Genomic DNA, 15,774 nt, shown 5'->3' on the forward strand with positions numbered 1-15,774 from the left:
CCTTTGGAATCATAGCAGCATCACTTACCCAGAATCTGCTGAAGAGTTTCGCTCTGAGGAAGCTCTGTCAATCATTGCCTGACGTAATCCCAGCCTCACTGATCAGTGGTTTTTGTACCATGCCATGTGGACATTTCCCAGAACTTCATTCCAGAAAGTGTTGTCTCTCAAGACTATCTGTATGTGTTGGAACAAACCATTGACCAACTCCATCCAAATTCACAGTGAGAAACCCTACAATTTTGTACTGTCCCCATTATCTCCTGTCAAGTGCCACCAATCATCCCTTGAAATTGGAAGGCACCTTACTAAGAACATTTTTGTTAAATGAATGGAAACAAAGACCATGGTACCTCTTTGGCATTAGATTCTATGGGTCTGAAACTTCTTAGAATGCAGTTAGCAGGTAACTGACATTTCAGAAACTTCAGTGGCATTAAATTGGAAAATTAACCTTAGGACTAAAAAAGAAAGAAAAAATAAAGCATATAACCAAGAAATACAGGAAGACATGACTACATGAGCCCAGTAGCCAAGCTGATTTTAGTACCAAATGAGGAGACAACAACATACAGTGGACAGATACAGGGTTTTGAAGTCAGCTGGATTTGGGTTCAAATTCTGACACCTCCATGAACAACCCATGTGATGTGGGGCAAGTCACACAATTGCTTGGAGGGATGATTCCATGCACTTAATAACAATGATAACAATACCTTCCTTATATTAGAGTGTTGCTGTGAGGACTTATGAGTGCCATGGAGACCTTGGCTCAGTCAATGGTGGCTCTTACCTTCACCAAGAGTGTGCCAGAAGCCAAGTCGGAGAGGGACTTTAATCGCATTTCCTTCATCAACACAGAGCTCCCTAATGGCCTGGTGACCATAAATGAAGCCTCAACTCAAGGACAGTAGAGTCCTTGAAAGGAACAGAATTAAAGTAGGGTCTGTCCTTTCAGGATGGGGCACAAAGAAGCGGTCAGTCACCTCAGCAGAGATGTGCTCTGTGAGTCAGCTCTGCAAACCCCGAGATCGCCTGGAAGCAGCAGGCTGAGCTGAGAGCCAAAGGGAGAGCTTCAGACTTAGCGTCTCAACTTGTGCCACGTCATCTAGGAAATAACCCGGGAGCGTTCGGGGAGTCAGACTGCACCCTTGAGTTGATCTAGCTGTCTAAATATGATTCGAGTGCTCAGGTCTAGTTCAAGCGAATTTTCAGAAAGCCCATGAGTGTAGCAAGATTTGGAGCATCCAGGAGAGGTTGCCATCTAGACTACGTGTGTTATTGGACAGATGTTGGGAAAGAAAAAGACTAGAAATCTAATAATCCTGCTATGTAGGCTCAAATCTTTCTGTGCGCTAAGTTAACTGGTTTCTTCCTCAGTGGGGAAGGGAGCAGCAGCGCCTGCTTTGTGCTTTGGATTCAAACCAGTAGGCCTGGGCTTAAATTCTGGTTCCACCATGTGATGATCATGTGAATTTGGGGAAGTGACTTCATTTCCCAGAGCTCGCTCAGTTTCTTTAGCTCTAAACAGTCATATCCACTCTGTTGTTTTGCTGCAAGGATTCAACAAGCTAATGCATGCAAAAGGTTCTTCTACATAGTGGTTGATCAACATATCTTAGCTCACCCAGATACTGAATATTACGGGGACTACATGAGAGAATCCTTTCCTTCCTTAAATAAGACAGCATTGGCTTATTTAAGCATGAACACATCAGTGTGACCCATTTATAAGCTTGTTCTACCCTGGGGAACTGATATGGAGGACTCGACATCCACAGCTATTGCCTCTGTTCAAAGGGCTGCAGCTCCCACACACGGGCTGGCAATGAGCTACCGCTCATTGCCACTTCCCGATGTAAGTTCTGGGAATTCACGCTGCTAGCAGACCTCAGCCTCCACGCTGAACTTGGATATCCGCCAACATCTGAGCTTTAGCCTTAAGTGAGATTAGCTTCAGCACGTCAGGCACCTGTCTGGGGAAACAGGATTTCCTCCTGTTGGTGTGGAGTGTCAGTTTCTGGCTCTTATAAATGCAATGTCCATGAAGCTACATCATCCTCCAATTTGTACCTATTGTCTCAAAGCAGTTGGTGCCTTCTTTCATTCTTGGAGGCAACCCAGTTTGGATGATAAATTATATGGTCACTACGATATCCACAGGACTGACAGTGAAAGCCAGACGGCTGGGCAGGATTCCGATGCCATGTAATTTTTTTTTTTTTAAATAAAAGGCTTTAAGAAATTAAAATTTGATTTTGAACATTGAGAAACCAGTGCTGCTTGGCTCAGGTAGCTGGTAGTGATGGATCCAAAAGCTATAAAAAACATCTATTAACCTTGGCTTTCTCTAGGCGAAGAGGACTGTTGAGTGCCCATGTATGTCGGGGAGAGAAGGCATTAGTGTTGGTAAACGTTTAACCACCAGCTCTCGGGCTCGTGGTGCCCCGATCTGCGCTGTAACTACTCCCACCATGGCCAACGTCAAGCTATGGTGATGTCCCTGGACACCGCGAGAAGAGACGCATGCAGGGAGTCTGTGAGCTGGTGCCCACCCCACATGCTCGTGGGCAGAGGAGATTTACTATGTACTTTGAGTACTTTTGGAATGTTTTACTTTTTATAAGATTCATGTACTAATTTTGTAGTATACATGCTGCATATATGCTATGCATGTCATATATGTATATGATATATATACACATAAACTTATTTATATATTTTTGAGGATTAGTCCTAATGGTTGACTTCCTAATTTTTTTTTTATTATAAATCTGAGTGAAATATCCATTTGTGCAAATAATACATGAAGGGTCTCATAAACCAGGCTGCTGTGTGGTTTCACGTGACTCAGGACAGAGGGGCGGGGGCTCACTTTACTATTGATGCCCAGGAGTTAGTTCCCCTGCTATCCCACACGCAGTATAGAAAACAACTGTGTTGAGACAGAAACTAAATGGAAAATATGAACGTGGTACGAGGGACAGAAGATAAAGTGAAATCTAACCTCAGGCAAGAAGAAAAAAATGTTCAAGGTCAAATGATGAGGAAAATAAAACAAGAACAGAAAATGTCAAGTTGCCGTTTATCAGTTTTGCTCTGGGCACTGAAGTGTGTCTCGGTAGCTTCTTACAGGCGTGGGAGGGGAGGGAGAAGAAACAGTCCATACTTCCGTTTATTGAATGCAGCTTTCGCTGGTCATATCGCAACTCAGTACAAACCACCCAGCAGAGTAGGGCATTGACTCTTACTCTCATCATTGTAAACACAACATTAATATTGAAGATTCAAGAAAGTGGGCAAAAAGTCCAGTGTCTCCTTAATTGGTGTGACAGTGAAGGTGCCTGTCTACCCTCAGGTCAGGTCCCAAAGGGAGCCTGAGGCTGTGACCTTGTCCCAGCCGCAGTGAAGAGGAACTCCATACGTTCTTCCCAAAGGACACGTGAATCTTCAGAACTGGGCTTTCGTGAGGTATGAAAGTCCTTCTAAAGTTCTGAGGGGTTTGTCCCTTTCCTGTGCACTAAAACAGTCCCTTCAAAACCCTTCCCCCAGGAATCAGTCACTGCCAATAGAAAATGTGACCAGTTGTAAAACAGTCGGTTTTCATATTTGTGTCTTAGCCCCTGGATTCTGGGGAGCGAGGAATTCGAGGTCACGGCAGCCTCAATGATAATCCCGTAGAAGGCTGCCCGTGTCTGTGGGCTGAAGCCTCTTCCTCCTTGCTGGGCCACTGCTGACAGAGGGGTGTTGGCTGAGGCAGCAGGTTTTCCTTCAGAGCCTTTAAAGATCCGATTTTTTATTTTGGATTCCCATACCAAAAACAAACAAAATCCCGCCCGCCCCAAACAGAAACAAATCAATACAAGAGTGACTTTGAGGATAAAGAACCAACCGACCCCACCGCTGGGTCCTGCCAGGTCCAACGTCCCCATTGGGCTTTCAAACGGTTGGTTCCCATCATCGGTTTGCCCTCCCCTTGGACACTCAGCTAGATCGTAGGGCAAAGAAGTTTCCTCTGAATGAAGAGACATTTCTGCCTTTGTTTCCTGGATGGCTGACCCCCCAGCACCCTAACTTCCCTTTCTTAAAAAGCAACAAGGACATTCTAAAGACCTGCTTGGTTCTGTGGCTTTGTGATAGGATAACCCCCACTGCTCCCTCATCCTTCCACATCCCATTCTTGAAGAGACTATGTCGATGAGCTCTTTTTCTACATCCTGGGACTGCTGGGTCATGGGACAGTGAGGGGCTGGACCGACCCTTGTCCCAGATCTCTGGGGTGTGGGCAGCCTGGTTGGGACAAAGAGACAAATAAAAACAAACCAAAAAAAAAAGCATTGCTTCATTTTGAGTTTGAAGGCTGGGCCCCGCGCAGCAAGTGGCTCTCCCCCTGCAGAATGTCTCTCCCTACTGGCGGCGTCCAGGTGCTAGCTGTTGTTCTCGGCCGTGAGATATTTGAGGGCGGCAAAGCCATAGCGGCGGGACATGTCCTGCTGGAACTCCTCCTTCAGGGTCTTGAGACAGATGCGGTATTGCTTGTTGGACCGGAACTTGGTGATGTCGAAGCTGGGGGCGTGAGGCATGTGGATCATGTAGGCGTTAGGAAGCACGATGAATTCATATTCCTGGAAGAAGACAAGAGCAGCTTGAGCACTGGCAAGAACCCTTGGTAACGTCTGATGAGTCAAGTGGATGGCTGAGTGACTAAGTGAATGAAGGCGGGGGGAAGGGGGACGGCCCCCGCAAGGAGGGCAGCACCACCATATTGTATCCAAGACGTTAGACAATGTGGGCTTCTCTGAGCCTTAAGTTTTCTCATCTATGAAGTGACAGGAATAACACTGACCTTGAAAGATGACTGATAATATATGCCTAGCGCTGGGCAAAGTTCATGACCCGTAAAAGGTTCTTGATCAGTGGAGCCTATACCTGGATGGTTGCCCAGCCCAGAGCAGCATAAACTCAGAAGGGAAGTCAGGATGCAGGAATGCTAACAGCAGCAAGAAACTACAGTTGATGGGGGAAGGAGTGAGAAAAATCATGAGAGGAAAACCAAGAAGCCCCAGAGCTTAGCTGTCTGAGACATTTCACGCGGGGACAGAGACCTAGCAGCCTGCCAGCCCCGAAGGGTACGGCTGGATCACCTGGCCAGTCTGTACCCATTATTTCCGGAAACACCGGAAAGGATGAAATTATGTGTGGCGTTGCTGCTGGCAAAGAAAGGAAGATAAGCAAGGAAAGATTTTCAAGAGTTCTGTCAAAATTGCCTGAAATAAACAAAGCCCGGATCTCAGTGCCGGAAAATTCACTTTATTGGAACCAGCTGCCCTCAGCACAATGCTGATGCACAGGACGAACAGTGTTTCTTTTCTCCCAAGCAGAAGCCGAGGCAGACTGAACCCTTCTGCCTGTGAACGGCACCAGACCCCTTCCAAGGATTACTGAGAATGCAGAGACTACAGATCATGCTTTCTGTTATTAAACACAGACATTATTCCACAACCGTCGCCCTGTATCTGTGGTTCTCAGGCCCAGTGTTTATGAGAATTACCTGGGAGTGTGAGAAAGTTCTCCAGGGGCATCTCAGGGAAGCCAGCACTGAGCATCCATCCCCTCTCCCTGCATTTTGGGGGGTTCTTGTTGAAAAATATTTACATGGTGCTCCATGAGGAGATGCCCCGGAGAACAGCATACAAGAGAAAGAGCGGGGAATGAGTGACCCCGGCATCCTCCTTAACTTCACCAGACTAGTTTTACTTTTGTTTAACACAGGGTTGACCAGCTGCAGCATGTCAGGCCCACTGCATGTGTTTATACATAAAGTTTTATTGAACACAGCCATACCCATTAGTTTTGGATACCATCCAAGACTGAAATACAGGAGCAGAGTTGAGACCCTAAGCTCCACAAAGCCCCCCAAATCGACTATCAGATCCTTCACAGAAAACATCTGCAGACCCTGGTTTAGTTTCACCTGTTAGAAGCCTGCAGGCAATTGCTTTTGAAGTAGGTGCTCAGTAGTATAAACTGAATGGGCCTCATGAGTAAATGCAGCCTAAAAATGTCACTCTCAGTTATGGGGAGGGACAATCAGCTGAACCGTAGCTGCACGCTTGATGGCCCTGCTGTGGAACTAGAATGCTCTGTGTCAGCTGCGTGGCTCACAGGCTGAGTGACGACTGGCTGTCATTTGCTTGTCCGTATCACCGGATCAAGTGAGGGTGAGGGGGTGGAATGGTTTGCCATGACACACTCACATCTGCCTGGGTGTTGGTTTAGAACCCAACTCTCATCCAAGATTAGGGGAAGAACAGTTTGGGAATCAGCCGCTCTGAGGATTAGTACTGCCGCACTCTCACCCCAGGGCCCTAAACGCGTCTGTTCCCTCTTAGGTTTCTGCTCTCTTATCTCCACAGCCCCTTTTAGCTCTAAGATCGAGACCTCCCCCTGCCCTGTCACTGGTCCATAACATTCCACTCCTCTTACCTGCGCATCCAGTTCCATGATATGAGCCACCTTGTTCCAGCCAAAGCCCACAAACCTGCGGTCATACTCAGGGCAGTCCCGTCTCACAACAACGTACGGCTCAAAATCGGCCTCCCACTCAACCTGGTAAGGTGTGGTGGCGGTCCGCCACTTGGCGAAGTTTGTGGGTGCGTGGCCTTTTGTCCAGACGTGGTACCTGGGGACATATGAAAAAAAGCCACTGAATAGAAATAGGAGAGCTGAGCTATCCAAACACTGCTGATGTGGGGGAAGAAGAGGTGTGTGCTGATATAGTCCTCATGCTGTGTTGAATGGGGTCTGTTCCAAAAGATGTTCCATACCGAACCCCCAGGACCAGTGAATGTGGCCTATTTGAAAACAGGGTCTCTGAAGATGTAATCAAGTGACGATGAAGTCATCCTGGATTATGATAGGCTCTGATGCCAACACTGGCGTTGTAAGACGAGACACGCAGGAAGAAGGCTGTGTGGAGACAGAGGCAGGGACTGAAGTGGTGTGCCCACGTGACAAGGAGCCCCATGGATAGCCGGCAAGCACCCTAAACTAGAAAGAGGCAGGGAAGGATTCTTCTCTAGTGTCTTCAGTGGTAGCCGGAACCTGCCAACACCTTGGTTTGGGACGGCTGGCTTCCAGAACTGAGAGAGTCCGTTTCTGTTGTTGTAAGCCACCAGTGTGTAGTAGTTTGCTACAGCAGTCCTAGGGAACTCATCCCCAGCCTTCCCCACCAGGGAGACTCTCACTGGGAAGGGGCAAGTGAACTGGAGGGCTCCGTGTCGCTTCTGTGCAATGGACTGCAGGGTCACCTCTCCTAAAGCCACTCCTGCCCGAGCCCATGGGATGCAGCGGTCTGAGGGGACGGTCAGCAACCTGCCCTTTCTAACATGTTCTTCCCCTTGAGGTAGAGCCTGTGAATATATCACCCCTCTGATGATGTTACACTAGATGCAATTAAGGTTATTAATCAGTTAACTTTGAATGAATTGAAAGGGAGGTTATTGGGGTGAGCCTGATTTAATCATATGAACCCTCAGATCTGGGCCTGGAAGAAAGCAAAGAGACAAGTGTGAGCTGCTTGGGGGCCACAAGGCAAGGAGCCAGCAGGAAGATGGCGACCTCAGTTCTACCATCTGGAGAAAAAGGATTCTGCCAGCAGCCAGTGAGCCCGGAGGAGGCGCGCCGGCCGCCCGCCCACACCGCGGCCTCGGCCAGGCGGGACCTGAGCGGAGCTGTCCGCTCTTCTGTGTCTGGCCCTCCCGCCCCCTGGAGACTGGGCTACAGGACACTCTTATTGTTTTACACTTTTAAATTTGTGGTAATTTTTTATACAGCAATGGAAAAGCAATACAACCACATCACAACAATGGTAATAAGTGAATATATTTTTAAAAAAGCATTTACTCTATATTGGTTATTCTGTAAATGCTACATTGATGGCCTTAAATTCTTATAACTTTCTCAATGTCAAGTTACAAACAGTATGTTATAGAGCCAGGATTCAAACCAAGGCAGCCTGGCTCAAGGGACAGAACCCTTAACTACTATGCTGATGACCTCTCTCATACGTCACTGTCACCCACACTCTCCGGCCCATATATAGAGCAAGTTGCCAATGACTGCACACAGACGTGAATGAATGAATGGTCTTAAAAACTTGAGCAGCACCTAGGACAGAAGCCAGTTAGCGGGGCAGGAATATGCCTCTGGGGGCTACAAAGAGATGGCAGGAGGCTGGGAGTCTAGGGCAGCAGCAGGCAGGGGCCAAATAAAGGAATTAGGGGAAAATGAACATTCTACAAAGAAATGCTTTATAAAATGGTAGCAAGACAAAAGGGTGGGAACCCAACAACTTAGCTGTAGGGAGAAAGGACCACATAGTCCTGGTTCTGTCTCCACCTCAGAGAATGCTCTCCGAGGCAAGCGAGGGTGTAGCGAGCATTTGGGGCGGCTAGTGGAGGTATTCTCATGGGGGTGCAGCTGCTTCCTTGTTTTGCTCATTCGCACACCAAGGCTGGGGCTTACTGTCTGAGACCATCAACACCAGGTAGCCCCCCCAGAAAACAGTGATGAGAGGGGTTTCCTGGGTATACCTCATATAATGCTACTTCGAAGAGATTTGGGGATAATGTGCTTTGAGCAGTGGTTCTCAAACATCAGTGCGTCTGGGAAGCTCCAGGATGACCACTAACAGATTGCTGGGCTGCACCCCTAAAGCTCCGATCCACCAGGTCTGGGGGTGGGGGCTTCAGACTCTGCATTCCTAACCCGTTTCCAGGATGCTGATGCTACAGGCCCAGGGACCATGCTGAGAACCGCGGCCCTAGAGGACAGGCAGGTGTGGATGAGCGTGCATCCCAGGTGCAGTGGGCTGCAGGCTTCTGCTGCTAGGAGGCTGAAGAGTTCATCATTTGGAGGAAAGGTGACAAAAGCAATTTCTCGAAGGGAAGGGCTGTAACTTAGCACCCGGCATGGTGGTTTGCAAGCTGCTGGCCGGAGCAGCAATCCTGGACACAGGAGGCCAAACCCCAGCTCTCCTGGCCACAGACTTGACCTTGAGATGAGTTCTCAGATCAGCTGGGGATGGAAATGGAAGGAAAGATGTCTCAGAAATGTTCCAGACTGTGGCATCTGTGGGAGACTCAGACTCAGGTTTGGTCTGAGCCTTAATTTTGCCTGCTGATTGGTGAGAACATTCTGGACTTGACCAGCAGTTTGACAGTATCCCGGGTTAAGAGCGTAGGCTTTGCAGTTCCTCAGACTTGGCCTGAATCCAGGCTCTGCCCTGCACTATGTGTCCTTGGGTCAATTATTTAGCCTCTCAGGGCCTCAGTTTCTTTATCTGTAAAACGGGGATAATAGCACCTGCCTGCTTGGTTTGTCATGAGGACTAATTGAGCTGACCACAGTGCACGGTACACAGTAACTGCTCAATGAATGGTAGTTATTATGTCTTTCTGAAAAGAAGAAAGGCTTGATTTGTGGGGACAGCGACTCTCTCGGGCCACTCTCCACATTCTGGGCAGAGGAAGAGGCTGGAGTTGGAGTCCTGGTTCCAGTAGGACTCCCTCCACCCCTCAGTGTAGTTATAAGCATCATCTCTGAATTGTGGAAGGAACACCCATCTCATAAAATTATTTTCACAACATAAGGTTTCTTTGAGAAAACCTCATAGGGACTAGTAACTTAATAGTGGTATAAAAATCCAAGTTACTATTTATAACTTCAATAAAATCATATTTTCTAAAAAATAAAATTTTTTTTTCAGTTCAAAGGAGGTGTTGGCCACTCTGATAGTGTTCAAAATGGAGGTTTTTCTTTTAAACAGGAGCAGGCGGAAGCTACAGCTGTCCCTTCAGACTGCTCTGCAGAGACACGGCAGGATTTCTACTTGGCCCAGGGTAGCTAGCTATCTGTCATGCCACAGCCTGTCGCCGGGAGGTGGATCCGATTTGCACCTGGGCACCTGGGTCGGTGGCAGCAGCGCGCCCCTGCGATGTTCTTAAGATGCAGGGGCCCAAGAAATGGGGAAAGCACAGGGTTTGTTTGATACTGTCGCTGGGTCACAGGCAAGTCCGCTGCTCCGACCCTGGAGTCACTTGGTGACTTCAGCTGTTGGAGTGACTGCTGTCCATCCCAGAACCGAGGACCTCAGAGAACAGACCACTCACAAACAAAGAGAGAGGGAAGCAGCGACTGTGTGCTAACAGGGTAACACTCACTTACCAGGAGAACGAGTGAACAAGCAAACAAAGGAGTGAATTCAGAGCCAGGAGGCAGAAATGTAAACTGAGTCACACACAAACAGGATAAGATGAACCTCCTTCCACATTCCTACCTTTCCATCTAAATACATCTGCCTATCACCTTTGTACAAAACAAGATACGCAGCACGTGGGAAGAGAAAAAATTCCCTATGGACACCAGGGGTGCTTTTCTTGACCATAAAATGGTCTAAGGCCAGCAACACACGTCTGGACCAACAGCTCTGGCATCCGGGTTTCCCAGAAGTGAGATGACCACCAGGCGACCCCAGGGGACAGCCACGAGGGCTACTCACCTGAATGTGAAGAGCGTCCCCATGTCCAGCATGGACAGTAACTCGGCCTTGGACTTGGGGAAGGAGAGCCGGTAGCGCAGCGTCTCGAACGCAGGGACGATCAGCGCTTTCTTGGTGTTGGCGAGGTCGAGCTGGACGACAGACTTCCTGAAAAGAGAGGGCAGGCAGAGACAACGGTCCCGGTGAGGCCAGGCACAGGCCTCCCGCACCCGAGGGCAGGGAGCTGGTTGGCTCAGGGCGGCGGAGGAGAGAAAGCCCAAGTCAGCCTCTTGGTCTGAAGATGTCCACACTGAGGCTGAGCGTGCCCACGCAGCTCGTCCGAACCCCTCTGGCATCCAGATTAAGACAGTCTCTGGGCCAGAAGGCGGGGTCTTCCTGGAGAGTGACTGGAGGGCAGGCAGAGGGCAGAGGCTGGGCCCTCCCTCACTTCAGCACACACGGCCCTGCGCAGGGAGCATGTCAGGCGGGTCTCCAAGGCGTCCCAGGGATGGAGCCCAGCAGGGGCAGCTGGGTATTCGGCTCAGAGAATGACCGACCGAGGCATTTTTGGGTCTATGTCTGTGACTCCTCAAACCTTTGAGCCTTTAAACCAGCCAGAGCTGCCCCATGCAGCCTGCACCCAGGACTACAGAGCACTGGCATCCCATGTGCTGGTGGGAAGTTCTCTCTCCTGACTAGGTGTGGCCTGCTCTGCTGCTTTGAGACCCCTTCCCCTCCCCTCTGGACTTGCCTGCTGGTTCCCAGCTCTGTGGCCATCACCTGGAAAAGGAGGATGGTCTAGAGAGAAGGGCACCGAGCATGGGGTTTGTAATAAACACGGACGGAACCTGAATCCTGGCTCTGTTGCTTTATGAGTGTGGCCATGCTGGGTAAATACTTAACACTTCTCACTACCTCAGGTTCTTACATTCTCCTCTAAAAAGTCTCAGGATGCTAGAAGCCCCCGACTGCATGTGCCACGGATCGTTTTAAGACAGGAATGCTATATAAATAGGGTGGGAGGCTAGGAGGGGGGAACTAGACAGGGAATAGGCAAGGGTATACCCACATACACAGCAGAAGCAGAGACCTTTAAATGTGGCTGTGTCTATCTGCATCAGCCTCGAACTACTATCACAACCACGGATAATATAGTAGCCACTTCATGGAATGACTGCTCAAAGATAACGCCCCCTCCTCTGGCCTCTGGACACAGGGCAGCTCCCAGAGCCAGCCACTCCTGCCTGAAGCCCCGGCCAGGGCAGAGGGCTCAGGGGTAGACAGCTGGCTCAAGCTGAGCAAATCAATTTTTCCCTCTAGGAAATTTGAACAGAGGTGCAGAGACAGGAAACCGTGGGGCTACCCTGCACTGGAGTCAGGTAGCGCTCGAGGAGTTTCCGAAGTTCTGCTGCAGAGGAGTCCAGAGCTTCCTGGGTTAGGTATGGTCTCAAGCCTTGATTCACAAATCCTATTTGGATCCCGTAAGATTTACCACCCACCTGTTTGTCTTTTTGTTTGTTTTCCTTTGACTTCTTTATCTTTTAATTAAGCTGTTTATAGTTAGTTTCTGTTGCAACCAAACAACCCTGACCAACTGTCGATGCAAAGCCTGGAGTCAGGAGTCCCGCTAAGCAGCACGCCTTACAGGATGCAGACCTCGAAAGCCTATGCCCTCTGCAGAGGGAGCGTCTGAGTTTGGAGTGCTTTCTGCAAATTCCCTTTAAGCTCCCTGAAACACAAACTGCCACAAGGATGGATCTGTCACTAGATAAGTCTGTTTCGAACTCAGTTCAAGGTTTTGATGTGACGTCCTGAACGGGGCTCACGATGAAGTTTCAGCAGTAATGTAGGTCCCGGGCACCGCCTCTGAGCACGTCTGCGCATGGAGATGGTGATGGCAGGGCCTCCTGCACTGTCCTGCCCTGGCCGGGGCCTGCCAACCACCTAGGGTTGCATAATTTGCTGCCACCATGTATCTGGAAAGCGAATCCTGCAGGGAAATGAGTGTTTCAAGTGTGGATGTTCTGGGAACAGAGGGGCAGTGCGGTGAGAACAGCTGGACTGAGAGCCCAGAGACCGGCGCTCTGGAGCCAGCCCTGACAGGCCGAGGGGCCCTGGGTCCCTCATTCATCCGCTCGGATCACTAACTCTGGGTTATTAAAGCTGGAGGTTCTGGAAGGAGGTCTGGTGCAGCAGCCACCAGACAAGCCTGCTTTCTAGCTCCGATTCCACCGCTCCTCTCGGGCAAGTCATGTCAACCATGCGAAGTCTCAGGGTTCAGGCTCTTGTTGAATATTTTGGCAAAGGAGTGTGTGGGAGTGTGTGGTGCCACACTGGGCATGCAGTAAGCACGGGGCACATGGTGGCTGATGCCTAGGATGGCTCGTTTTATGTGTCAGCTGGGCTAGGCTCTGGCGCCCAGCGGTTTGGTCAAACACTCATTCAGATACTGCTGTGAGGTATTTTGTGGATGTAATTAACATTCACAGTTAGTTGACTTTACATAATGGCCCTTACCCTTGATAATGTGGGTGGACCTCATCTAATCAGTTGAAGGCCTTAAGAACAAGAAGTGAGCTTTCCTGAAAAAGAAGGTTTTTTGCCTCGAGACAGGAACATAAGAATCCTGCCTAAGTTTTCCAGGTTGTCCTGTGGATGTCAGACTTGCCCATCTCCAGATTTCCTTAAAATATTTACCTATATCCATCCATCCATCCATCCACCCACCCACCCACCCACCCATCTTATTGGTTCTGTTTCTCTGAAGAATCCTGATAGATACACTGCCCTCAATTCTTGTCCAAGACCCCTTCAAAAGTATTCACAAACCTACCACAACAATTTTAGACTGAATAACTTAAATAAAACCTTAGGTATCTATTGAAGTACTTTAGAAAGCAGCTGGTATAATGGCAACATAGCAAATACAAGTGATTTGGAACCAGTTAACACAAGGTTCAAATCCTGTATTCTCCTGATCACAGGTTCCCATCCTATAACAGATATGATAATATGATACGGCTTATCTGTCATCAATCAGGGTTGTGGTAAGGATGAAATGAAGGAATCACAGGAGCGCCTGACCCAGTGCCTGACTTACATTAACTGATAACAAACCAGCCCCGCCCCTTTCTCAGCCCAGCCAATCGGTGAACTGGTAGCAAGAGAACGGGAGAGAGCAGAGGATTCAGGAAAGGCAACAGACTGCTATCACCAGGATGGAGTTCTGGCTTGCCAGGCTGCTTGTCTATGGAAACGGAGCTTATCAACTCTCAGTCTCCCTCCAGCTCTCTGAGTCCTTCCTTGTGTCAGAAACAATTCAAGCATCCTGACGGAATATGTGTACCCCGCGCAGTGTGGTGGGGTTGACCAGAGGAGGACCATGAGCGGGGCAGGGTCTACCTCCAGAGTCCCCAGTCTCCTCTCCTGTGGGATCCCTCCCTCAGCCTCTCCTCTCCACCTCCCTAGGTACACAGATAGTTCAGGCCTGCTCGCCTCCCGCAGGGTCAGACTGTGAGCAGGGGAGGCACTGTCAGCAACTGGAGGCTCCCACGGGGCTCAGCCTGAAGTCGAAGAAACAGCAGGAAAGGGTAGCCTGTTAGATGGGCTCGCTGGGGGTAAAAAGACCAAACCCCAAGACTGGTCCTGGTAGCTGGCCCTGTATACACACATGCTCGCTCTCTCTCTCTCTCTCTCTCTCTCTCTCATCCATCCCTTGCCCTAGAGGCAGGTATCCGTGGCCAGGGAAACAGCCAGGTGCCTCCCATGAAGAGATCATGGGAAAGGCTCAGAGAAACAAGAGACCAGGAAAGCCCACAGGGCTCTCAGGACTCCGCCTCACCAGCAGTGAAGGCCAGGGGCTGGGGGCGGGCTGCTCAGGCTCCCACCTCATCTACTCATGTTCTCGGTTCAGTATCTGTAACGATGGGGACGGTGATAGCAGCACGAATCTCAGTGGGAGTTTGTGAGGATCAAACGATGTAAAGAAAAATGAGAAAGCATAGCTGAATTTAAACAGGGAGAAATGGTTTGGGCATCAGCTCCTGCTTGGGGGTGTCTGTCCCTATCTGGGGGTGTAGTCAAACTCAGACAGCTGCGGGGCCCCGCCAGTGACGTGAAGGACTGGGCAGGTGGGATGGTCGATGACAGTGGCCACCAGGCTCCCGTGTTGGGGAGACAAAAGGGAGAAGGGCAGGGGACGGGAGGCCCGGGGAGCCGTGTCCGGCATCTTTAGGGTCCTCGACTCCAGCGCGGCTGCCCCGTGGGTTCATGGTTATCACTGTGGCCAGAGAGTCTGATGTTTCAAGAGAAACCAACTGAAATAATTTTCAACACACTGCAGGGCTGGGTCTCCCTCAGGGGAGGCCAGTTTGAAGGCAGGCCAACCAGTGAGAAAAAGAGCATAATCTTTTAAATCAAATGATGTCAGTCCTATCTTCCCTCTACCACTCCACTCACTGTGTCCTCACGGGCAGTCTTCTGGACTCTCATCTGTTTCCTGATCTTAACAGCAATAACTGCTTCAGAGATTTGGTTATTAAGAGAACTAAGATAGTGTGGTCATTAAAGAATGACTATGGATGAAGCCACGCGGAGTGACTGGGTACCCAGCTGAACGACTCGCTCTATCCCCTGTCTTTGCAGAGCTCAAGGGTAGGGAGGGGAGAAGTCAGAGCCCAGGGCTCTCTGGTGAGCCACGGAGAGCTCCTCATCGCAGGGCTGCGTTCTGACAAAGCAGGAGTTAGCCAGTCAGGAGAGGGGTCCTAGGGGGAAGTCAGAGCCCAGGGCTCTCTGGTGAGCCACGGAGCGCTCCCCATCGCAGAGCTGCGTTCTGACAAAGCAGGAGTTAGCCAGTCAGGAGAGGGGTCCTAGGTATTTGTAAAGCTCTGGAAATAAGAAAGCATATAGAGCCTGGGTGTGTGGGGAGTCGTGCTGAATTTCTTAGAACATGCCAACACGTGGCAGGTGGTCGATAAATGGTAATAGAAATGCTTATACGGATTCGGTATTCACTGTGCTAAGCACTTTACACACATTACCTTTCATCGCTGCAACCTATAAAATAGATACTATAGTCCCAGTTTACTGATGAAGACATTAAAGCTCAGAGAGCAGGACAAGGAAACTTGTCTTACAACACAGCTAGTATTTACCATCCTCACCATCACCATTGTATTAAGGCTGCATCACCTTGGAAATAACTTGGAATGATAAAAAAAAAAAATCAGAGGAGC

The 15,774-nt window shown here is 49.5% G+C and overlaps 1 protein-coding gene across 10 annotated transcripts in view; it reads right to left on the reverse strand.

The window, feature by feature from the left end:
- Positions 1 to 3,068: 3,068 nt before the first annotated feature.
- Positions 3,069 to 15,774, reverse strand: part of LARGE1 (LARGE xylosyl- and glucuronyltransferase 1) — a 556,826-nt gene continuing 544,120 nt past the window's right edge. For all 10 annotated transcript variants that reach the window (XM_066358245.1, XM_066358239.1, XM_066358243.1 and 7 more), the window contains 3 exons: positions 10,562 to 10,708; positions 6,487 to 6,682; positions 3,069 to 4,625 (listed from right to left, as the gene is read on the reverse strand). In XM_066358245.1, coding sequence (XP_066214342.1) covers positions 4,428 to 4,625; positions 6,487 to 6,682; positions 10,562 to 10,708 — 541 coding nt within the window. In that variant the 3' untranslated portion in view covers positions 3,069 to 4,427. The remainder of the gene's footprint in view (positions 4,626 to 6,486; positions 6,683 to 10,561; positions 10,709 to 15,774) is intronic.

This window comes from Saccopteryx leptura, chromosome 1, assembly GCF_036850995.1.
Source record: "Saccopteryx leptura isolate mSacLep1 chromosome 1, mSacLep1_pri_phased_curated, whole genome shotgun sequence".
NCBI classification, from domain to species: domain Eukaryota; kingdom Metazoa; phylum Chordata; class Mammalia; order Chiroptera; family Emballonuridae; genus Saccopteryx; species Saccopteryx leptura.